Raw genomic sequence first — 24,380 nt, forward strand, 5'->3', positions numbered from 1 at the left:
ATATCCTGGTACTGAAAAACGCACAAATGAATTGTGTACTACTGTGAGGCCTACCTCTCACATTGGATGATATTTGGTTACCTTTCAAAGAGGACGCTGCTTGTTGCTTCTGGCTGGCGCTACATCGCTGTGAGGGCTGTTCACATCTACGCTGTGAGGGCTGTTCACATCTACGACTTGCGGAACCCGCTTCGCGGGTCCCGCTGCGGATCCCCCTCACCTCCTCTTGCCGCTGCTGGTCTCCTGCCTGTCTGGCTGCTTCGTGTGGGGCTTGTGAGGCTACAGGGCTGCGAGCGTGAACCGGGACTCATTTTCCCAGGAGTCCCGGACCCGGAGGCTGAGTCACCTGGCCCCGCTCTCCCTGAACGCCCCGCCCACACCTTGCTAAATTTAAACTGCACCTGGACCCTCTCTTCGTGGGACGCTGCTTGTTGCTTCTGGCTGGCGCTACATCGCTGTGAGGGCTGTTCACATCTACGCTGTGAGGGCTGTTCACATCTACGACTTGCGGAACCCGCTTCGCGGGTCCCGCTGCGGATCCCCCTCACCTCCTCTTGCCGCTGCTGGTCTCCTGCCTGTCTGGCTGCTTCGTGTGGGGCTTGTGAGGCTACAGGGCTGCGAGCGTGAACCGGGACTCATTTTCCCAGGAGCCCCGGACCCGGAGGCTGAGTCACCTGGCCCCGCTCTCCCTGAACGCCCCACCCACACCTTGCTAAATTTAAACTGCACCTGGACCCTCTCTTCGTGGGACGCTGCTTGTTGCTTCTGGCTGGCGCTACATCGCTGTGAGGGCTGTTCACATCTACGCTGTGAGGGCTGTTCACATCTACGACTTGCGGAACCCGCTTCGCGGGTCCCGCTGCGGATCCCCCTCACCTCCTCTTGCCGCTGCTGGTCTCCTGCCTGTCTGGCTGCTTCGTGTGGGGCTTGTGAGGCTACAGGGCTGCGAGCGTGAACCGGGACTCATTTTCCCAGGAGTCCCGGACCCGGAGGCTGAGTCACCTGGCCCCGCTCTCCCTGAACGCCCCGCCCACACCTTGTCACAACACACCTCAATGGTCCTTGGGATATAAATACTGGAGATTGACGCTGCGCGGGAGCGACCGGGGCGAAGACCGGGCAAAGAGCGGGCCGTTTGAGGCCGTTCGAGTACGTGAGAGTCCGGTCCGGGCCCCCCCTCTTCGCCTGGATCTAAAGGTATTTGAACTGTGAGTAAAATGTGCACACGGGAAACCAGGAGTAAAACTTCCTCACAAACTACATCGGGGGCCGTTAAAGGACCTATTGACACTTACTTTGCCAAAACTGGCTCCCTTTTGTTTGAGGAAATAGAGGTTCTCGAGCGCAGAATCTCACAAGAAATAGACTGGGTAAGAAGGTCCTCATTGGGCCCCATGGCCCACGTTAGAACCCCAGAAAATAGATCTGGTCTTCCAAATAACCAAAGTATAGACCCGGCAATATGTCCTATCCCAGCCATTAATTCCACCAATCCCGAGTTTACTACTGAGGCCCCGAGTTACCTCGACGACATGAGCCTTATGGCCCTACCCAACACGCAAAACCCCCAGCTTACACCCATAGAGAACACTGAGATAGCTAAAGTTGCAGGAACTAACCTAGACAACAACAGGGGTACTAGGGAAGGGGCTGTTCCAAAAAAGAAGCAGGGCCTCCAAAATAAAGTAGATCATAGGACTAAAACTTCGAAATCTAAGCAAGCTAGAGGCAAAAGGGAGATGGGTGCTTCCTCCGAGCACACTGGGAATACATTAGGACCGCCGTCTCCCCTTAGAACGAGTAAGTCAACTTCTTTACCACAACCTATTAGCAATGCTCCAGCAGATATTATTTCAGATGATATTACTCTAGAAGATATAGGCACCTTAGTTAGGTCTCTGTTGAGCCCTCTTGAGGCAAGACTGATTAAGATGGAAGCCAGACTAGTTAGTATTGAAAAGGCACCGTGCAACTCGTAGACTCAAGGAAAACGGCCAACAGTGGGACCAAATTAGTTAGAGAGGGACCAGGTTCAAAACTTACCAAAGACAACTTCCCTCCCACACCAACTACTAATAAACCCCCGCAAATTAATCCCAAACCCCTACAACCTGTACCAATCAACGCTCCGGCACCATTGGTTGTAAATTTGGCTCCCACTCCCATCCAACAATCGGCTACCACTATCTCAAAATCAACCCTCCCGCTGAAAGACAATAATACCCAGCCTCCGGCCAAAGCTAAGAGTGACCCTCCTATTACTGGAGAGAAACCTGATATTACTTCTAAATCCAAATTCATAAACCTCCCCCCAGAAGTAGCACCTTACACTCTGGTTCTGGTGGGGGTCCCTGAATTAAATTCTACTACATCTGAATCCACCATCTCACTAATAAATAAAGTAATTAATTGGCTCTCCGTAAATAGACCGTTACCGAGAGGTACTACTAGCGATATAACCATGGCTAGGAGGGCAGCGTGGGTGGGCTATACTAAGAAATCCATCGGTGGCGACTGCATTCTGGTCACCTTCAGAGATCCGAATGCAGCCGCATATATCTGCACCCGTGCTGCTGATGGGGATTTTGCGAGCACCATCCAACCATTGCCCCTCTCATTCTTTTACCCCTCAAATTTTTACAATCTGGAGGATCATAGGTGGAGGTATCACCAGGAGCAGTTGGAGGGTTGGGAAAATAGTCGGAGGAAGAACAACAATTATCCGCCATACAGGGAAAGACCAACAGAGCAGTTCCCTACTTATGGGAGTGAGGCCGGCTGGGAAACTGTTGCAAGAAGGAGGGGGGGAGGCGGTGGACAGAGGAGGGGAATTCCAGGGCCACATAGAATTCACTACCCCGCCCACCTATCTACCCATAACCGCTTTAGTAGCCTTGAGATGGTAGACTGACATGCGGTTGATGAGGGGAGCGCAATTCAAATATCTCACATAAATGGGCTCAAATTTGACCCGGTTGCTGATATTCATCCTTCAGCATTTGGTACAGTTGATCCTGTACATGTACCAAGTGTCGCGCCCTCCTCTCCCATCCATGATAATAACCCCATGGGCACGTCCCTCGTTCCCACAAACCTTCGGCGGCCCCACGAGTGCACCACCACCACTTTGGCTCATATGGGCACGGCCTCCACCCAACCACCAGAAATAATAGTGATTTCATGGAATGTGGCTGGCCTTGCTAGCAAGATAGATTGCACAGAATGGGGTACATATATCAGTTCGAAGGACATAATTCTATTACAAGAAACTTGGGCGCGTGATGAAATAGTATTTCCGGGTTTTGCCTCCTTCTTCAAAGCAGCTAAATGGGGGGGTAGGGGCAGGCCATCTGGGGGACTAACTACATGGGTAGCCACGGATTTGGGTTGCCAAGCTACTTATCTAGAGACCGCTTCTGATGATTTACTGGCTGTCTCACTCGAGTGGCCAGACTCATCGAAGTTGATAGTAATTAATATCTATTCAAGGCCGGTTCCAATGCATAAAGAATCTGGCACAGTGGATGAGCTAGCCAAGCTCCTAGAAGGTATCCCAAGCGAACTGGCTTGCCTGGTAGGAGGCGATTTTAATGCTCAATATGAACCACTGCCGGGGCTACGTGATGGTCCTTCTCTGGAAGAAGACTCATATTGGCTCATACCTGAGACGGCGGCACCTTCCCCACGGGCTTGGACTCCACTAGCCCTACAGATAACCGCCCTCACCCTCAACCTTGGTCTAAGGGCATGCAACGGTCGCACTAAATCAGACACGCCAAGTATTTATACATTTAATAAACCCGGCAGCGAATCCAGATTGGATTACATAATGGTTAAACTGTCCATGTGGTCAGCAATAGTGGACTTCAAAGTTACCCCAAGACTAGACAGTGACCACAACTCCCTGGAACTGACCTATTGTCTACCTGGGAGAGACCCAAGAATCAATGGGTCGGTTAAAGATAAAACGGGCCTCCTACTTGAAAATAATCGTAGGAAGGTCAAGTGGGAGAAATTGGCCAGCAACCCAGATCGAATATCCCACCTATATGCAAGGATAATCCCATTACTGGAGGATGCCTTCCAGCTAGGATCTAGGGTTTTAGACGACGTTATGCGAGGAGAGCTTGCACAAATACATGCAGGCATCCTCACTACCCTAGAGCAGGATCTATTTTCATCTTCAAGGCAAAGGAATGGCCTTAAACCAAAGACATCTTGGTACAATGCTGCTTGCAGGGAAGCCAAGGCCAACTTGCTACTTGCCATAAAGGAACATCACAACAAAGATGAAATTCGCGCCAGGAGAAGATCCTACAAAATCCTCCTGGAGAATGCAAAGGCAGAATGGGACCATGATTACTGGGAAAATCTCACTAATGCTTTAACAACCAGAGATTCCCGTAAATTTTGGCGTGTAGTGGCGAATGGCACGGAGGATTTATCTTCCGCAATAGAGCCCAATATAGCCCCCACGGTATGGCAGACCCATTTTGAAGCCCTGTACGCAGAGGGTGGGGGCGAACAGAACAGAGATGGTCCCACAATTTCATTCTGCCCGATTGGGGTTGCTTTCACTGAAAAAGAAGTGAGGGAAGCCATTAAAGGGTTAGCTGCTGGAAAAGCCCCTGGTCTCGATGGGGTGCCCGGTGACCTGTTTAAGCAGGAACCTGGAATATGGGCACCCTATCTCACACTAATATTTAATGCTATCGCCGGGGGACTGGAGGTGCCTGATACTTGGAGGGGAGCAGAGGTGGTCCCAATCTTCAAAAAGGGATCCCCCTTGCTCCCCTCCAACTATCGTCCTATCAGTTTAATCGATATATCCCAAAAATTGTTCGGTAGACTGATTCTGAATAGATTGCAGGCCTGGATCGAAGAAATGGAAATCTTGTCCCCTTACCAGGCAGGATTCAGGGAGGGCGTGTCAACCATAGACCAAATCTTCAGGTTAAATCTCCTCTACTGGAGAACAGCCATAATCGAGGGCGGCAGTCTATACACCATCTTTGTAGACTTACGTGCCGCCTTTGATTTGGTGCCCAGAGCGAGGCTATGGAGAGTTATGGAAGATTTGGACGTACCTACTGACATCCTGACAATCCTGATGAGACTGCACCACAATAACTACGCTCGCGTAAGGTGTGGCAAAGGTGGCAAACTAACCGAAAGGTTCCCCGTTCGCAGAGGCGTGAGACAGGGTTGTGTGCTTGCACCGACCCTGTTCTGCATCTTTGTGAACGGGGTAGTTGCCCACCTAAACAGGATTCACAACTCGGATGCTCCAAAATTGACCGGCAGCAGGGTGCCTGCAATTATGTTTGCAGATGACACCCTGCTGCTGTCTAAATCCCCTATGGGGATCCAGCGCATCTTGGATGGCTTTCTAGATTTTTGTAACGACCGGGGACTGGAAATCAACCCTCAAAAAACTAAGTTCATGATTCTGAACCCCAAGCCCCAGAATCGTGCCCCACCCAGGCTCGGCACAACACAATTGGAACGTGTGCACAATATTGAATATTTGGGGATCACGTTAAACGAACATCTATCGTGGACGTCTCATCAGGCCAAAGCGACCATCAAACTGGCACAGTTGGCGGGTGGCACTTTGCGCTTGGCGAACAAATCTTTCTACCGTCCACTGACCCCAATTATTCATATATACAAAACCCAAGCAAGGGCGGGTGTTACATACGGGGGTGAAATCTGGGGTCACACTCATGTCCCAAAGTTACAGTCCACCGAAAACAAATTCCTGAGACAGGTAACTGCCCTCCCTCAAAGCACTCCATTACTCCCCCTTAGATTAGACCTGGGAGTAAGACCAATATCAGAGGAGCTAGGTCTTAAACCCCTAACCTTTTGGAGGCGTTTGTGGTGTAGCTCCGATCTCTCAATTTATAGAGAGGAACTTCAGGAATTCTTACAGCTGCGGAACGCCTCGAGGATTCCGTGGCTGACCTATGTCAAGGGCAGGTTTGAGGATCTGGGCTATCCGGAACTATGGACCGATCCTTCCAAATCCTGTGTAAAGATTTCAAAGAAGGCACTCGCAAGAGCATACTACAATTTGATGCTCACAAGAGCCATCAACGAGAGCCGTGAAGGATCCTTGACCCACTTATTCCTGAAAGCAAAAGACGCCTACTGCCTTGAAAGTACTCTGGATGCGATCTCCCCCCTGCTAACGAGGAAATTATTCTTTCAATGGAGATATGGATGCCTTCCTCTAGCTTTTTTCACAGCGTCTTGGTCTCCATGCTCCACCACAGCAACCTGCCCTGTTTGTGCTCATCCGAAAGAAGACGAAGTTCACGCCGTTTTTTTCTGCAAGGGCTACAAGAGGAGCAGGAAACGCTGGTTAGTCCCGTTACTTAGGAACTTGGGCTTCAGATCCTTCCAACCAGCCTATAGGGTCTTAAAGTCAGACCTTTCTCCCATTGTCGTTTTTGCAGTTGCGAAATTCTTAACTTCCATGTGGTTTACCCGCAGCAGCGTCCTGAAAAGACTTGTATACATTGACTTATTGTCAGATTTTAGTACAGTACATCACATTTCCTTTTTTCTCTTAATGTATTTTAATGTCTTAATTCATTGGATCACATCATGTTTAATACTTTTTTAATTGTCCATATTTTACCATGTATCTTTTATGATCTGTGATCGAAATAAAGATTTCTGAAACGAAACGGTTACCTTCTTGCATTTGATAAGTGATAACGTTTGATTAGGAGCATGTATGAAAGTCCTGTTTGGTGTCTGAGGAATTGTAATTTAAAATCCTATTTAATGGTAAAGTCTGATTTTGAGTCACAATTCTGAAAACTTAGAAAGTTGGCATTTTCTTGCCCGAACCATTAGGTGCCTGCAGCCTGGTCCCGGATTACATGACTAGGCGGAGTTGCCAGTTGGCCTTTGTATATTACTCCCAGACAGCCACACAATAGAGGGACAAAGTGTGCCTGGATGGGCCATCTCAGGCAAGAATGGGGTGCGGAGCTCTAGATAGCCCCACTTGCACTTCCAAAGACTTTGCCCTGCTCTAATACAAATAACTTTGCACTAGCCTATTGTACCAGCAGACAAGTTGGGGATAGGGTAGCAGAGCAGTAAATTCCAGACACCTGTTGGTGGATGCTTGCAGAAGTTCCTCCCACTTCAAAGTGGGCACCACGTAAAAAGGGGACCATCAGACCCACTGCTGAACCTGTGTAAAACTCAGAAGGAGTGATCTGCTGCCTTGCTACCTGAGAACGAAGAACTGGACCTTCACCTTGAACCAGGGCCACCAGGCTGACTCCAAGCGCTAGTTGTCTGGCCTTCTCTTATGAGATACATGGACACAACAAGTTCCAACACCCTCCAACCCTGCACCTGGACTCTGCCTGCTGAGTTCTTAACCCAAGTGGTGCCTTCCCAGTCTTAGACCCTTGGAAGTGAGGATAAAAGTTCTCTGCAGGCCCAGCTGTGGTCCCCCATCAGAGGCGAGGCAGCACGATGCAACCCAAAGTAGACCTTGCGGTTCCTCATCCTACGCAACTCGACGCAGGGCATTGTATCACTCACCGCAAGCACAGCGCAACACCCTGCATCAAACACATAAGTGACATTCCTCTGTGGGCCGGATCTGGTCCCGTCACGGTCGGCCTCAACGTGTGACCTTGTCCCGGTCTGGCAAAGCCAGATAACCACAGTTGGCGCTTTGGGCTTTTAAGCACTATTTGTACCCAGACCATCACAATTGCATATCTCTGGTTCTACACATTGGATTTTTGTAGTTTTGGTGCCAAGTACTTTATCACGTTGCACTCTATCGCTCTACATCGGTGTGGGGTTTTTCTTGTGTTGCGTTTTCATGTTATTATTGTTTATGTACTTTACATATTGCCTCTACGTTAAGCCTGACTGCTTTTGTACGGAGCTGCCAGAGGGTTGAGCACAGGTTAATTTAGTGACTTTTTGTGGTGGACACTGACAGGGGTTGCGGCACACGCCCCTTAACAACAAAAACTATTTCTCCCAGTTTACTCTGCCTCAACTCTTCTGATGAATATTGCTTAGTCCGCCCTCCCCCCACCTTTGATTGACTGCACAGGTCTCAGTCAGCAACAGAGGTGGGCAAGCCAGGAGATGTTTAGGGAGAAATATAATAATATGAAAACTATTTAAAAAAGGTTATTTCTTGAACGTTTGTGTTCCACTTAGGGATACTATCTCACTTCATTGATGTGGATTAAAAGTGATTGTTTTTGAACTTGAAATAAAAATCATTTGTGAATTCCCCATTTCCAATGCTTGGACCAGTAGAGAAAGAGATGTCTGTTTGCCATGCTGGAGAAAGCAAGAAGGAATTGTAGAGAGGGAGAGCGGGGTGAGGTGTAGAAAGGGAGGTGAGCTAGAGACAGAGGTGAAGAGAGGGAGAAGTGGACCGAGGCGTGAGGAAGTGAAAGACAGATGGGCAGAGAGAGTGCAGGGACCTAGAGAGAGGGATATAAGAACAGGACAGGCGAAGCGAGCAGGGAGACAAAGGGCAGGGCAGAAAGACAGATGTGGAGAGAAGAAAGGGATGATGTAAAAAGACAGCTGTAGTACAGAAGGAGAGATGAGGTTTAGGGCAGTACTTAATTTGAGCCAGTGGGGCCCCGAGCATTCATTTTAGGGGACTGACACTTATGTTTCCTCATCAGACATCTGCAGAGAGCAAGAAAGGAAAAAACACACAAAGGAGAAAGTAGGAGGAAGAGAAAGACAGGAATGCAGTCACCCAGGGAGAAAGGAGGAACCTGCTGGAGTGAGATACAGGGGCAGTCAGTGTCTGGCAGTGGATTAAAGAGGCGTGAGTGAGATACAGGGGCAGGAGTGTCTGGTAGTGGATTAAAGGGGCCTGAGTGAGATACAGGGGCAGGAGTGTCTGGCAGTGGATTAAAGAGCCCTGAGTGAGATACAGGGGCAGTCAGTGTCTGGCAGTGGATTGAAGAGGCCTGAGTGAGATACAGGGGCAGTCAGTGTCTGGTAGTGGATTAAAGAGGCGTGAGTGAGATACAGAAGCAGTCAGTGTCTGGCAGTGGATTAAAGAGGCCTGGGTGATATACAGGGGCAGTCAGTGTCTGCTAGTGGATTCAAGGGGCCTGAGTGAGATACAGGGGCAGTCAGTGTCTGGCAGTGGATTAAAGAGGCCTGAGTGAGATACAGGGGCAGGAGTGTCTGGTAGAGATTAAAGAGGTCTGAGTGAGATACAGGGGCAGTCAGTGTCTGGTAGAGGATTAAAGAGGCCAGAGTGAGATACAGGGGCAGGAGTGTCTGGTAGTGGATTAAAGAGGCCTCAGTGAGCTACAGGGACAGTCAGTGTCTGGTAGTGGATTAAAGAGGCCTCAGTGAGATACAGGGGCAGTCAGTGTCTGGCAGAGGATTAAAGAGGCCTGAGTGAGATTCAGGGGCAGTCAGTGTCTGGTAGTGGATTCAAGAGGCCTGAGTGAGATACAGGGGCCGGGGTGTCTGGTAGTGGATTAAAGGAGCTGAGTGAGATACAGGGGCAGTCAGTTTCTGGTAGTGGATTAAATAGGCCTGAGTGACATACAGGGGCAGGAGTGTCTAGTAGTGGATTAAAGAGGCGTGAGTGAGATACAGGGACATGAGCGTCTGGTAGTGGATTAAAGAGGCCTGAGTGAGATACATGGGCAGTCAGTGTCTGGTAGTGGATTAAAGAGACCTGAGTGAGATACAGGGGCAGGAGCGTCTGGTAGTGGATTAAAGAGGCCTGAGTGAGATACAGGGGCAGTCAGTGTCTGGTAGAGATTAAAGAGGCCTGAGTGAGATACAGGGGCAGGAGCGTCTGGTAGTGGATTAAAGAGGCCTGAGTGAGATACAGGGGCAGTCAGTGTCTGGTAGTGGATTAAAGAGGCCTGAGTGAGATACAGGGGCAGTTAGTGTCTGGTAGTGGATTAAAGAGGCCTGAGTGAGATACAGGGGCAGTCAGTGTCTGGCTGTGGATTAAAGAGGCCTGAGCGAGATACAGGGGCAGTTAGTGTCTGGTAGTGGATTAAAGAGGCCTGAGCAAGATACAGGGGCAGTCGGTGTCTGGCAGTGGATTAAAGAGGCCTGAATGAGATACAGGGGCAGGAGTGTCTGGTAGTGGATTAAAGAGGCCTGAGTGAGATACAGGGGCAGTTGGTGTCTGGTAGAGGATTAAAGAGGCATGAGTGAGATACAGGGGCAATTGGTGTCTGGTAGAAGATTAAAGAGGCCTCCGTGAGATACAGGGGCAGTCAGTGTCTGGCAGTGGATTCAAGAGGCCTGAGTGAGATACAGGGGCAGGAGTGTCTGGCTGTGGATTAAAGAGGCCTGAGTGAGATACAGGAGCAGTCAGTGTCTGGCAGTGGATTAAAGCGGCCTGAGTGACAGGGGGGGCGGAAGTGCCCACTTTGCCCATTCCTTAGAGTAGCCCCGGATGTTTGCTAGAAAGGCCGGTTCCCCGCAGGAGGGGCGGTGGGCTGGGGCGGGCACTGACCGTGGAAACAACTCACATGCGCACACCCAGGGGGCCCTGGCGGTGCCCAGGGACTGTAAACACGTGCATATGGGTTCGCAACACTAAGAGCAGAGCCCCCACAAAGAAGTCACCCAAAGCTCGCCCGGGCTGAGGCCTGCAGTGTCCAGTCTGTGAAATAGGAACTTCCGTGGCTCACAGTAACCCCCACTCCCCCCCCCCTCCCCCCAGCCAGTAAACACTCTCAGACCCTTGTAACATCCACCGCTTGACCCCGGGTGGGGGGGGGGCGGAGGGCAGGAGGCACGTGCTGCCCACACTGGAGCACACAGCATGGGTGGGGGGGGGGGGGGGGCAGGAGGCACGTGCTGCCCACACTACAGCACACAGCTCGGGCCCAAAGAGGGAGGGGGGCGCGGAGGGCAGGAGGCACGTGCTGCCCACACTACAGCACACAGCTCGGGCCCAAAGGGGGAGGGGGGCGCGGAGGGGAGGAGGCACGTGCTGCCCACACTGGAGCACACAGCATGGGTGGCGGGGGGTGAGGGGGGGGGGAGGGGGGAGGGCAGGAGGCACGTGCTGCCCACACTACAGCACACAGCTCCGCCCGGGGTGGGTCTGTGGTTTGGCAAAGAAGCGCCCGTCGGCGCCGCCAGCCTGTTATTATGTGAGAAGTAAACATCCTCCCCCCCGGCGGGCTTTGGGTGACTTATTTGTGGAAACGGAAAGGCTGTCGAGGGATGCCACGTGTAAAGTGCCCATGTCCCTCTTCAGAAGGCCTCCAGGCGCCTCGCCTGCTGTTCCACAAATCATGTGCCTTAATGCAAGGAAGAAAATGTGCACCCTGGCTGCTGTTGACATTGAAAAAGATAATATTAATCAGGGTTGGGGCCCCTCAGACCTCTGGGACCCGGTGCCACTGCACCCTCTGCACCAATGGAGGCTAGACGTCCCTGGTTCCATTGCACCCTCCACAACAGGCTTTGAGCTGCACGGTACGCAGCACTGCACACTCAAACATTCATCCATGCACCCATGAAGGAAAGCCCCACCCCCCCTCCCCCGGGGTCCGAGTCCTACCTCGTGCTGCCCATTCCAGCTGTCCACCATCTGCACCCGGCTGATGTCGCCCACCCCGGTGAAGACGGTGAAGAGGCCGCTGTTCGAGTTGTTGAACTGCAAAGAAGGAAAAGAAAGCTAACAGTCAAATAATTTGTGTTTGAGATGTGTTGAAAAAGAACTTAATTTCAAAATCTAAAAAGCAAGACATATATTGTCGGTTTCACCTCACCTGGTCGACCCCCCCCCCCCCCCCCCCACCCCCCCTGAGAGGCCCAGACCACATCCCCGGCCATCGCTGCAGCCTGGCTGCGGCTTCTTCAAATCCACTTTGCACGAAGGGACTTTTTACAACAAGCTTCAACGTTGAAAGAACATTGTGCTGCTGGCCAGAAAGACAGGAATGGAGGGGCGTCACCAGGGGCCACCGACAGCTATGGCAGCCCTGATGAACACTCACTACAGAGGGCACCTGGTTGTGAATGCGACAGCAGGCTACAAAGAGTTAAACATCGCTGACAACTCACCAGCGGTGCCCAACAGGAAGGTCTCCTCCCACTGAGCTCTAAACCGGACTCCGTGGAGGGACCCCACTGAAGTCTATGGGATGTGTGGGCAGCTGACCTCACTGAAGTCTATGGGATGTGTGGGCAGCTGACCTCACTGAAGTCTATGGGATGTGTGGGCAGCTGAACATATGGAAGTCTATGGCAGGTGTGGGCAGCTGACCCTATGGAAGTCTATGGGATGTGTGGGCAGCTGACCTCACTGAAGTCTATGGGATGTGTAGGCAGCTGACCCTACTGAAGTCTATGGGATGTGTAGGCAGCTGACCCTGTGGAAGTCTATGGGATGTGTGGAGAGCTGACCTCACTGAAGTCTATGGGATGTGTGGGCAGCTGACCCTACTGAAGTCTATGGGATGTGTGGGCAGCTGACCCTATGGAAGTCTATGGGATGTGTGGGCAGGTGACCCTATGGAAGTCTATGGGATGTGTGGGCAACTGACCATATGGAAGTCTATGGGATGTGTGGGCAGCTAACCCTATGGAAGTCTATGGGATGTGTGGGCAGCTGACCGCATGGAAGTCTATGGGATGTGTGAGCAGCTGACCCCATGGAAGTCTATGGGATGTGTGGGCAGCTGACCTCACTGAAGTCTATGGTATGTGTAGGCAGCTGACCCCATGGAAGTCTATGGGATGTGTGGGCAGCTGACCCCATGGAAGTCTATGGGATGTGTGGGCAGCTGACCCCATGGAAGTCTATGGGATGTGTGGGCAGCTGACCTCACTGAAGTCTGTGGAATGTGTGGGCAGCTGACCTATGGAAGTCTACGGGATGTGTGGGCAGCTGACCCTATGGAAGTCTATGGGATGTGTGGGCAGGTGACCCTATGGAAGTCTATGGGATGTGTGGGCAGCTGACCCTACTGAAGTCTATGGGATGTGTGGGCAGCTGACCCTACGGAAGTCTATGGGATGTGTGGGCAACTGACCATATGGAAGTTTATGGGATGTGTGGGCAGCTAACCCTATGGAAGTCTATGGGATGTGTGGGCAGCTGACAGCATGGAAGTCTATGGGATGTGTGGGCAGCTGACCCCATGGAAGTCTATGGGATGTGTGGGCAGCTGACCTCACTGAAGTCTATGGTATGTGTGGGCAGCTGACCCCATGGAAGTCTATGGGATGTGTGGGCAGCTGACCTCACTGAAGTCTGTGGGATGTGTGGGCAGCTGACCCTATGGAAATCTATGGGATGTGTGGGCAACTGACTCTACTGAAGTCTATGGGATATGTGGGCAGCTGACCCTACTGAAGTCTATGGGATGTGTGGGCAGCTGACTCTGTGGAAGTCTATGGGATGTGTGGGCAGCTGACCTCACTGAAGTCTATGGGATGTGTGGGCAGCTGACCCTACTGAAGTCTATGGGATGTGTGGGCAGCTGTCCCTATGGAAGTCTATTGAATGTGTGGGCAGCTGACCTCACTGAAGTCTATGGGATGTGTGGGCAGCTGAACCTATGGAAGTCTATGGCAGGTGTGGGCAGCTGACCCTATGGAAGTCTATGGGATGTGTGGGCAGCTGACCTCACTGAAGTCTATGGGATGTGTGGGCAGCTGACCCTACTGAAGTCTATGGGATGTGTAGGCAGCTGACCTTGTGGAAGTCTATGGGATGTGTGGAGAGCTGACCTCACTGAAGTCTATGGGATGTGTGGGCAGCTGACCCTACTAAAGTCTACGGGATGTGTGGGCAGCTGACCCTATGGAAGTCTATGGGATGTGTGGGCAGGTGACCCTATGGAAGTCTATGGGATGTGTGGGCAGCTGACCCTACTGAAGTCTATGGGATGTGTGGGCAGCTGACCCTACGGAAGTCTATGGGATGTGTGGGCAACTGACCATATGGAAGTCTATGGGATGTGTGGGCAGCTGACCTCACTGAAGTCTATGGTATGTGTGGGCAGCTGACCCCATGGAAGTCTATGGGATGTGTGGGCAGCTGACCTCACTGAAGTCTGTGGGATGTGTGGGCAGCTGACCCTATGGGAATCTATGGGATGTGTGGGCAACTGACTCTACTGAAGTCTATGGGATATGTGGGCAGTTGACCCTACTGAAGTCTATGGGATGTGTGGGCAGCTGACTCTGTGGAAGTCTATGGGATGTGTGGGCAGCTGACCTCACTGAAGTCTATGGGATGTGTGGGCAGCTGACCCTACTGAAGTCTATGGGATGTGTGGGCAGCTGTCCCTATGGAAGTCTATTGAATGTGTGGGCAGCTGACCTCACTGAAGTCTATGGGATGTGTGGGCAGCTGAACCTATGGAAGTCTATGGCAGGTGTGGGCAGCTGACCCTATGGAAGTCTATGGGATGTGTGGGCAGCTGACCTCACTGAAGTCTATGGGATGTGTGGGCAGCTGACCCTACTGAAGTCTATGGGATGTGTAGGCAGCTGACCTTGTGGAAGTCTATGGGATGTGTGGAGAGCTGACCTCACTGAAGTCTATGGGATGTGTGGGCAGCTGACCCTACTAAAGTCTACGGGATGTGTGGGCAGCTGACCCTATGGAAGTCTATGGGATGTGTGGGCAGGTGACCCTATGGAAGTCTATGGGATGTGTGGGCAGCTGACCCTACTGAAGTCTATGGGATGTGTGGGCAGCTGACCCTACGGAAGTCTATGGGATGTGTGGGCAACTGACCATATGGAAGTCTATGGGATGTGTGGGCAGGTAACCCTATGGAAGTCTATGGGATGTGTGGGCAGGTAACCCTATGGAAGTCTATGGGATGTGTGGGCAGCTGACCGCATGGAAGTCTATGGGATGTATGGGCAGCTGACCCCATGGAAGTCTATGGGATGTGTGGGCAGCTGACCTCACTGAAGTCTATGGTATGTGTGGACAGCTGACCCCATGGAAGTCTATGGGATGTGTGGGCAGCTGACGCCATGGAAGTCTATGGGATGTGTGGGCAGCTGACCTCACTGAAGTCTGTGGGATGTGTGAGCAGCTGACCCTACTGAAGTCTATGGGGTGTGTAGGCAGCTGACCCTGTGGAAGTCTATAGGATGTGTGGGCAGCTGATCTCACTGAAGTCTATTGGATGTGTGGGCAGCTGACCCAATTGAAGTCTATGGGATGGGTGGGCAACTGACCCCACTGAAGACTATGGGATGTGTGGGCAGCTGACCTCACTGAAGTCTAAGGATGTGTGGACAGCTGACCCTACTGAAGTCTATGGGATGTGTGGGAAGCTGACCCTACTGAAGTCTATGGGATGTGTGGGCAGCTGACCCTATGGAAGTCCATGGGATGTGTGGGCAGCTGACCCTATGGAAATCTATGGGATGTGTGGGCAGCTAACCCTACTGAAGTCTATGGGGTGCGTGGGCAGCAGACCGTATGGAAGTCTATGGGATGTGTGGGCAGCTGACCTCACTGAAGTCTACGGGATGTGTGGGCAGCTGACCCTACTGACGTCTATGGGATGTGTGGGCAACTGACCTCACTGAAGTCTATTGGATGTGTGGGCAGCTGACCCTACTGAAGTCTATGGGATGTGTGGGCAGCTGACCCTACTGAAGTCTATGGGATGTGTGGGCAACTGACCCTACTGAAGTCTATGGGATGTGTGAGCAACTGACCTCAGTGAAGTCTATGTGATGTGTGGGCAGCTAACCCTACTGAAGTCTATGGGATGTGTGGGCAGCTGACTTCAATGAAGTCTATGGGAGACATGGGCAGCTGACCCTAGGGAAGTCTATGGGAGGTGTGGGCAGCTGCCCCTATGGAAGTCTATAGGATGTGTGGGCAGCTGACCTCACTGAAGTCTATGGGATGTGTGGGCAGCTGACCTCACTGAAGTCTATGGGATGTGTGGGCATCTGACCGTATGGAAGTCTATGGGATGCCTGGGCAGCTGACCTCACTGAAGTCTATGGGATGTGTGGGCAGCTAACCCTACTGAAGTCTGTGCAAAGGCATCTGAACCCACTGTGGTCTATGGGAGGCATGGGCGGTGGGCTTCTGAACCAATGGAAGTCTATAAGATGCCTGGGCAGCTGGCCCTACAAAGTTTTACGAAAGGCATGGCAGGTAACCCTACTGACCTTGTCAGTAGGTAGCTTTCCCTCCCCGCACAGCTCTGCCTGGTAGCTGTTGCCCCTGACCCTTCCAAGTCTCGAATTAGAGGCCCCCCTACACCCGAAGGCACCCGCCTGCGCCTCACCCCTGGTGGTCCAGTGGGGAGCATCTCTGCTCTGTTGTTGCTCTACCCTCTGTCTCTCTGCTCCTGATCTTTTTTCATCCTTTCATCTTTTCTGTTCTGTCACTTTCTTTCATTTTCTGCATTTTTTTGCTCCTCTGTCACTATTCTTTTTGCATTTTTCTACTTTTCCTGGCACTCTCTTTCTGCATTTTCTGCTGTAGTGCTACTTTCTTTCACTTTTGCACTTTTCCAAGTTTTCCTCTTCACTTTTTCACCTTTTCCTTGCCCTGTTCCGCCGCTGCTCATTCCCGCCCTCCTCCAGTGCTGCTTTCCCGTCTCCCAGCTGACCAGCCCACCCACTCACGCTACTTAATGCCAGCTGCTGCGCAGCCACAGGCACGCCAAAGGCACCACCAGAGACCTCTGATCTGCCCCACTGGCCCTGACCACCGTCCCACGGATCCAGAAGACCACCGCCGGGGGAAGATCCTTCTCCCACCTCGCAGCAAAGACCTGGAACACACTAGCTCTCCACCTCAGGCAGTCACAGACACTGCTTCAATTCAGGAAGACCTCAGGACCTGGCTCTTCGACTGAACCACAGCGCCTTCGACGGATCAGCAGGGAAGTGCAGGCTATGGGCACCTGAACCCCCCAAATCTTGTAGAGACATGTCTATCAGTGCTTCATGGATACATCACTGGAGTTAATGTCATAACGTAAGCAGCTGGAAAATACATTTGCAATAAAGATTTTCTCAGATTAAGTCATAAAATCTAATTTATTCAAACTTTGCTACAGCAAGAAAAGTGTTTGCCCCTCTTTCACATGATATCAAGTACCTGAGTGTTTCCAAAATTTGGTAACACACTATGCTATTTAAGTGATTTTTAGCAAGCGCTGTAGTGAACCCTAATGCAAAGCTTTGACGCCAGAGTCTGCGCAGTTCATTCAAATGATGCGTATCCCATTGAATCCTTTTAGCATTTGTTTTGCATTTGCTTCAGTTGTGAGGATTTATACTGTGAAATAATCAATGTGCCTCATAATATTTTTATACCTTGTGGACAATTATCCTGTCAGCACAAGGTATTACTTTACATTCTTCACAGAGACAAAATTACAAAGACTGTGGATAGGAAGAGTCGAGCTCTGTGTCTGACCCGGAAGTAGCGCGCGTGTACTGTGCTGGTAGGGCTGCTTTGTGTCTGACCCGGAAGTAGAGCGCGTGTACTGTGCTGGTAAGGCTGGCTTCGGTCTTCCGGTAATACACGACCGACAGACAATCTATGGTTCTCATTTAATTTGATATCTACTGTGTGGAATATTATAATGGAAACCCATAGAATCCTATTTAAAGGGCCTCTTCTTCTCATGAAATAGATATGAATTCAAATAGCCCTGGGAGGAATGGCAAAGCAATCAGAGTAATTTCAGTAATTCTGTATTACACTTAATGCGCAATTACCGAAAATAACACAATTACGCCCGCTCGTGTAAATAAGAGTCATTTTGGGCGATAATTCGTACTGCACGAGCACATTTAGTGAGCACGGGCGGCTGCTCGCACTCGCTATTCATGTTCTGATGCATTTAGCACTATTTCTTAGGGAAAAATTCATCCTTGTGTCCATTTTGGATGCAAACGTACATTTGATGCTAAGAAAATAGGGCTAAATGCAGAATTACTGTTCTTGTGTAATTTCAGGGAATCTTGCAGAAACATTGGGCAATTCTGCGTGATTACGCTACATGGAATTATACAAGTTATGCCCACCCCTAAATTAAGTCTCCCATAATTATACCAGCACCCTGGAACATTTTTCAGCCATTCATTCAATATTGGTTAAAGAGATGTTTGCATTGTTTTGAACCTAAGTGTATACCAAGATTGTAAGCAACAAGGAAGTGGCATCATAAGAACAAACCTGCCCTAACAAAAAGCAAGTACAAAATGTAAGTTAATTAGTAATTGTTCTCCTTGTAAAAAACACAATTTGGATCTAACAAATGAGTAAACTAATGCTGGGTCTTCCCACTGAAATCTTAGTAGCAAGTGTTTCATAAGTACTAAAATTGTTTAACTGAAAATGAATTATCTTCTAAGTTTCCTGAACCCAGATTATAGTAAAAGAGTTCAACACTACAACAGGTGATTAACCCTTGCTTAAAATTGTTGATCAGTACTGGCAATATTACAGAAGATGAAAAAAGTATGAAATGCTGTGGACTGGCGATGACTTCAGCATCAGGAGTCACATGCTTGCCTCAGAAGCCATAAATGAACAGAGTTAGGTTTCAGCTGCCACTCGCCTCATTGGCCAGGGGCTCCTCTTAGCCAAGTGCTTGACAAATCTCAGGTGGAAGTCACTTATATCCCCCCCCCCCCCCGCGGTCAATGCCTGGAGGCACTCCCATCAAAGCTTGGGCGCAAGTCGGGGGCAGCTCTGCCTTTGTAAGTACCCCCTTGAAACCTGTTGGGTAATTAGATTAGGCGGTTTTCTTGTTGCCCGCTCACCCGTTGGTGACTCGCCTGGAGATGCCGCGGCTGACGCGGCCACAGCGAGCCCTACGGCCGCCACCCTCCCAGCGGAAGCGCAAGGCGCACACCCCCGACAACACCCCCCTCATTCCATCACTGGTAACTCGTCCCTCTTTCTGGCACGGACTACCTACGACTGATGTTAATGTTTCTACAGTTTATTGATACTGATTTATGCAAAGCTTGAATCTTGAGCTCATTTAGTGGAGCCGGTATGCTGATGGCACCGCACATGTAAGAGGAATAAGCTCACACTGTACTTCCTGTACCCTCTTTCTCATTTGTTGTATAAGAAACCCAAACTGGGAACAAAAAAGATTCAAACATAAAAACACCGTTTTGTTTTCTGGGAGTCTTTGGAGCCAAGTGTACTAACATAGCTACTAATGCTCACTATTAAGTTACTTACCTTTGGTAACGCATTATCTGGTAGAGACTCTAGCTGCAGATTCCTTACAGTCCCACCCATGCCTCCCCGCTTTCTGTACAAATATGGTAGGACTAGGGTTGTTTCCCCCTTCAGAGCCCTTGTTTTGCACACGACTACATCAGTTACTTCGTGGCTCTGTGCTTCTGGCATAAAAAAACCTAAAAGTACTGAGATCCGCGTGCCTGAGTGGCGCCTATATAGGCAAAGCGACGTCATAACAAACGCCGCTGACATCACATGAAGCCAAATGGAGTCACCCAACGTCGCCCACAAGGGGTATTGCTCAACAAGTTTCCAGATACAGCCTGACGCCTGGGAAATTCATAGGTAAGGAATCTACAGCTAGAAGTCGCAATCAGATATAAATGTTAAACAAAGTCAAATTCAATGTAGAACCATGAGGGCGTCCGGAAGGTAAGCTGTATACCCACGACTCATGGTTTCAATCTTTCATGGAAAAGCGCTCATTTCAGGGTATTGCTAAACCTTATGAACGAGCCATCTCTAGGATACCTACCCCTGCTAGTCTCTTGAGAAGCACCTGGTGAGATACACTATTGAAGGCAGAACATGGACCCAAAAGAACAGGAGCTGACGAACATCCTATGCCCAGCTCCTTTCCAAGATGTTCAGTAACCTCTAACAGCGCGATTTCCATGCTGTATTCAGGTCGAAATCCAAACTGGGAAGTGTGTAACTTATTGTGGTATTCCAAAAATGCAGAAAGCTGGGCATTAATGAGCTTCTCGGAGATGAAAATAAGCTACTTACGTGTAACTGTAGTTCTCCATTATTAGAATCTTTCATTGATATACAAGCCTGAATCATTACCTGCCGTCGAGACGCGAGTCCCAGGTACCATAAAATAGTAATACAATGTTAAAGATAGAGCATGAAGGCCCTAGGCCCTCCAATTCTGCAACCTATCACAAGTCCACCGTCCACACACACCACCTCCTCCTCAAAACCACTAAGAAAACAGCCATCAAATTCAGAATCAACACCAACACACAATAACCCGGTATTTATAAAGTGCAAACTAATCACCCGTAAGGGTCTCAAGGCGCTGGGGGCCATAGGGGAGATTAAGTGAGCTATTGCCCAGACACAAATGAGGCTGAGGTGATTTGCCTCCGGTGCTGGGAATCGAACCGTGAGCCCCATGCTCTGGAGTCCACCACCCTGGCCGCTGTGCCACACCTCTCATACATCTTCACCATCATCAAGCAGTTTGGCAGGCCAAACAGCAAGACCTCAGACATCCCACCCCTACAAGACCTCTTCAGCAAACTCTGCACCTTCTTCCACCACAAGATCAGGAAGAGCTACAACAGCTTTGACACCCCTGACCCGGCTGCCACACCCGCCACCATCGCAGACAACCAAGCCGCTCCCTCAACAGACCTTGCTCTGCTGAACCCCGTTCACAACGGAGGGCACGGTCAAGACCTTGAAGAGCATCCACTGAGGGGCCCGACAGTCCCGTGCTGCATCACCCCTTCCACAGAGCAGCCTTCGCCTCCCAGCTCGGCTGCACCAACAACTGCTCCATCAAAACCGCCACCTTTCCCGATGGCTTGGAACACGACGAGATCAACCTCTGCTGAAGAAGCCATCCTCAGAACTGACAGACCTCAAGAACTTCAGACTGATCTCTCTCTTCTCCCCTTCCCAGTCAAGGTGATAGAGAAGGCCCACAACGCCCAACTCTCCGAGTTCATCAAAGCGAACCACGTCTTGGACACCTCCCAATCAGGGTTACAAAACACCACAGCACAGAGCCTGCACTCCTCGCTGCCACAGATGACGTCCACTCCCGCCTCAACCGGGGTGAGACAGCAGCCCTCACACTACTAGACCTCTCAGCTCCCACCGCAGCCTAATCACCAGACTCCACAACGCCGGTATCCATGAAAAAGCTCTGGACTGGATCCACTCTTTCCTCACCGACCGGACCGAGCGACTCAGACTACCACTGTTCCTCTCAGAACCCATGGAGATCAGTTGTGGAGTCCCCTAGGGCTCCTCCCTGAGTCCCACCCCTTTTAACATCTACATAACCCCGCTCGCAGTCATCGCCACCGACTCAACATCGTCTCCTATGCCGACGACACCCAGCTGATCCTCTCCCTCACCAATGAACCCTAAACCGCCAGAACCAGCTTCCACAGTGGAATGAAGGCCATTGCGACATGGATGAAAGACAGCTGCCTCATGGCTCAACTGGAACTAAACCGAAGTTCTCATCCTGGTACCCACAGCGTCAGCCTGGGACCGCTCCTGGTCGCCAGCTGCCCTAGGTGATTCCCCCCACCCTGACGAATCACACACGCAACCTTGGCATCATACTGGTCTCTTCCCCCACGATGGATTGCAAATCAATGCAGTTTCCTCAGCCTGCTTCCACATGCTCCTCCTGCTCCGAAAGAATTTCAGATGGATCCCATTAGAATCCAGAAGGATGGTCACCCACGCACTCATCACCAGCAGACTCGACTACGGCAATGCATTCTACGCCGGCATCACCCAGAAACAGCTTAATAAACTTCAGAATGTCCAAAAAGCTGCTGCCAGACTGGTCCTTGACATCCCCCGCCATAGCCACATCACGCAACTCCACTGGCTTCCAGTCAACAAGAGAGTCACTTTCAAGTTCCTCACTACCGCCTACAAAGCCCCACACAACAAAGCACCGGCGTACCAGAATCATCACCTCACTTTCCACATACCCACCAGACAACTCCGATCCTCCCAACTCGCTCTCGCCTCCATCCCCAGGATCCACAAGACCAGAACAGGAGAAAGATCTTTCTCCTAACTCACCACAAGACATGGAACTCCCTGCCCCTGTACCTCAGGCAATCTGTGACGCTGACCCAACTCGGGAAGGACTTCAAGACCTGGCTCTTCAAATGATCCCCCACCCAGCAGCCATCCCCCCACTCCCCCACCCCCACCTTGAGACCCACACAGGTGAGCAGTCACGCTTTACAAGCCTTTGATTGATTGATCATAGTCTATTTAAAACAAAAGACCAAACTTACACTTCAGACAATCCGGCTGCTTTGCCCTTTAGAACACTCCTGAGAGAAGCTCCAGTCCCTCAGATCTTCCATAGCACAAGTGCCAGAGAACAACTTAAAGGAGGGAAAGGTGAGCCCCTCAGGGGAGGAGGGTGCGTCGCATGTGAATCTATAAAAGATTCCACAACTGTGAACTACAGTTACAGGTAAGTAACTTATCCTCTTACTCCAGTATTGGACCCTTCATAGGTTCACATGCTTGAATCATAGTATAAAGCAGCAGAGAGGCACACGGAACTTTAAAACAGAATAAATGAAGACATAACCATGAACACATCTTACAATATTTCGTTCAACATATGACAACGTTTCAGTAAGCTGTAAAGAAATAAAACACATTATAATATAGGCATTGTGCGGGACTAGTAATAGTAGGGTGGGAGGAAAGAGGAAGCTAACCTTGATCGGAAAAGATGTCTTAGAACCGCTTGGCCTACTGCTACATCCCCTTCAGGGGTCGAATCCAGGCAGCAGTGTTGCGTAAAGGTATGCATATTCTTCCAGGTAGCTGCTTTGCAAATATCCTGGAGTGACACCTGAAAACAGTGCTGCTGAGGTTGAAACCGTCCTTGTCGAGTGAGCATGCACAGACGTTTGTAATGGTTTTCTGGCTGCTTGGTGACCGAAGTGAATTGCAGCAGATATCCATCGAGCTATGCTCTGTTTTAAGGGGGGGTTGCACCGCAATGGTGCGCTGTAAGCCACAAACCACTGGTTAGACTTACGAAAGCTCTTGGTCCTGTCTATGCAGAACTTGATGCACCTCTTGATGTCCAATGAGTGAAGAGCCCTTTCAGCCGCTGCTGAAAGGTTTGGAAAGGAAGTCTTCAAAATCAGCACCTCAGTGAGGGGGAGGGGTATGGGGGGGGGGGGGGGAGTCCAAATGGGCTTAAGGGATCAACTTTGGGTTTGTGCATAAGATTATCCCGTCCTCTCTAAATCGTAGGAAGGCTTCTTGAATAGTGAGGGCTTGGATCTCACGGACCGGTCAGCGCCAGAAGGAGAGCAACCTTCCAGGTCAGGTACTTTCATCTCGCGCTGTGAATGGGCTCGAATGGTGCTTCATGAGCTGGGACAGCACCGTGTTCAGATGGCAAGACGGAGGAGGAGGTCTGGCCGGAGGGAGGACGCTAAATAAGCTTTTGAGGAACGGTTTGATTATTCTGGAGGACCATAATTATGGTAACCAGGGTGATCATCTGAATCAAGATATGGCCGCCAGGTGAACTCTGATGTATGAATGAGCTAACCCTGAACATGCCAAGTGCAACAGGTATGGGAAATATCTGTTCAGGTGTGGAGGACAGGGGATGTATCACTCTTGTTGACACCATAAAGAAAATCTCTTCCACTTGCGAGAATACGTTTTGTTACTACTGTTCACTCTGGCCCTGGAAAGTATCTCCCTACGTTCAGGAGGTATGTTCAGATGAGAGAATTCATTTTTCTCAGAAGCCAGGCCAGTACGTAAAGAGACTTGGGATTCGGGTGCAGGACTTGGCCCTCGCTCAGCGTCAGAAGATAAGTTGAGCCCTTCAATCAGATGAGAGGTTCTCCGACAGCAGGAGGAGTTCTGTAAACCAATGTTGGCGAGGCCACATTGGAGCTATACAAGGTTAGATCTTCCTCTTCTTGAGAACCTTTGGATTCAGGAGAATGGGCGGAAAGGTGTAAGCAAAGATTTCGGATCATGGCATCGAAAATGCATTACCCCATGATCCCGGATGGTGATGCCAGCTTTCTAATAATCGGTATTTTGTGTTCTGTGGGTTCGCAATGAAGTAGATATTGGGTTTTCCCCACTGAGAATATATGGTAGATTGTTTTCTGATCCATTTCCCACTTGTGGCAAGCTGACCTCAGTCTGCCGAGAGTGTCCGCTATCTCGTTTTGCTTTCTTGGGACAAGCTCTGCTCGTAGTTGCACTCCATATGGGATGGCCCAATTCCAGATGTTTTGTTACTCTCGAAAAAGGAGAAATTATCTCATCCCCTTGTTTGTTTATGTAGTGCTTTCTTGTTCTATTGTCCGTTCATATGAAAACCTCGGAGTTC

At 50.4% G+C, this 24,380-nt stretch overlaps 1 protein-coding gene across 4 annotated transcripts in view; it reads right to left on the reverse strand.

Annotated features, from left to right (window-relative positions):
* Positions 1-24,380, reverse strand: part of SCARB1 (scavenger receptor class B member 1) — a 636,132-nt gene that overhangs the window by 244,390 nt on the left and 367,362 nt on the right. For all 4 annotated transcript variants that reach the window (XR_014970694.1, XR_014970695.1, XM_085634841.1 and 1 more), the window contains exon 5: positions 11,573-11,668. Coding sequence is in view for 2 of the 4 variants with exons in the window: in XM_085634841.1 (XP_085490967.1) it covers positions 11,573-11,668 (96 nt within the window). In the remaining 2 variants the exon portion in view is untranslated. The remainder of the gene's footprint in view (positions 1-11,572; positions 11,669-24,380) is intronic.

This window comes from Triturus cristatus, chromosome 11 (genome assembly GCF_964204655.1).
Source record: "Triturus cristatus chromosome 11, aTriCri1.1, whole genome shotgun sequence".
Classification (NCBI taxonomy): Eukaryota; Metazoa; Chordata; class Amphibia; order Caudata; family Salamandridae; genus Triturus; species Triturus cristatus.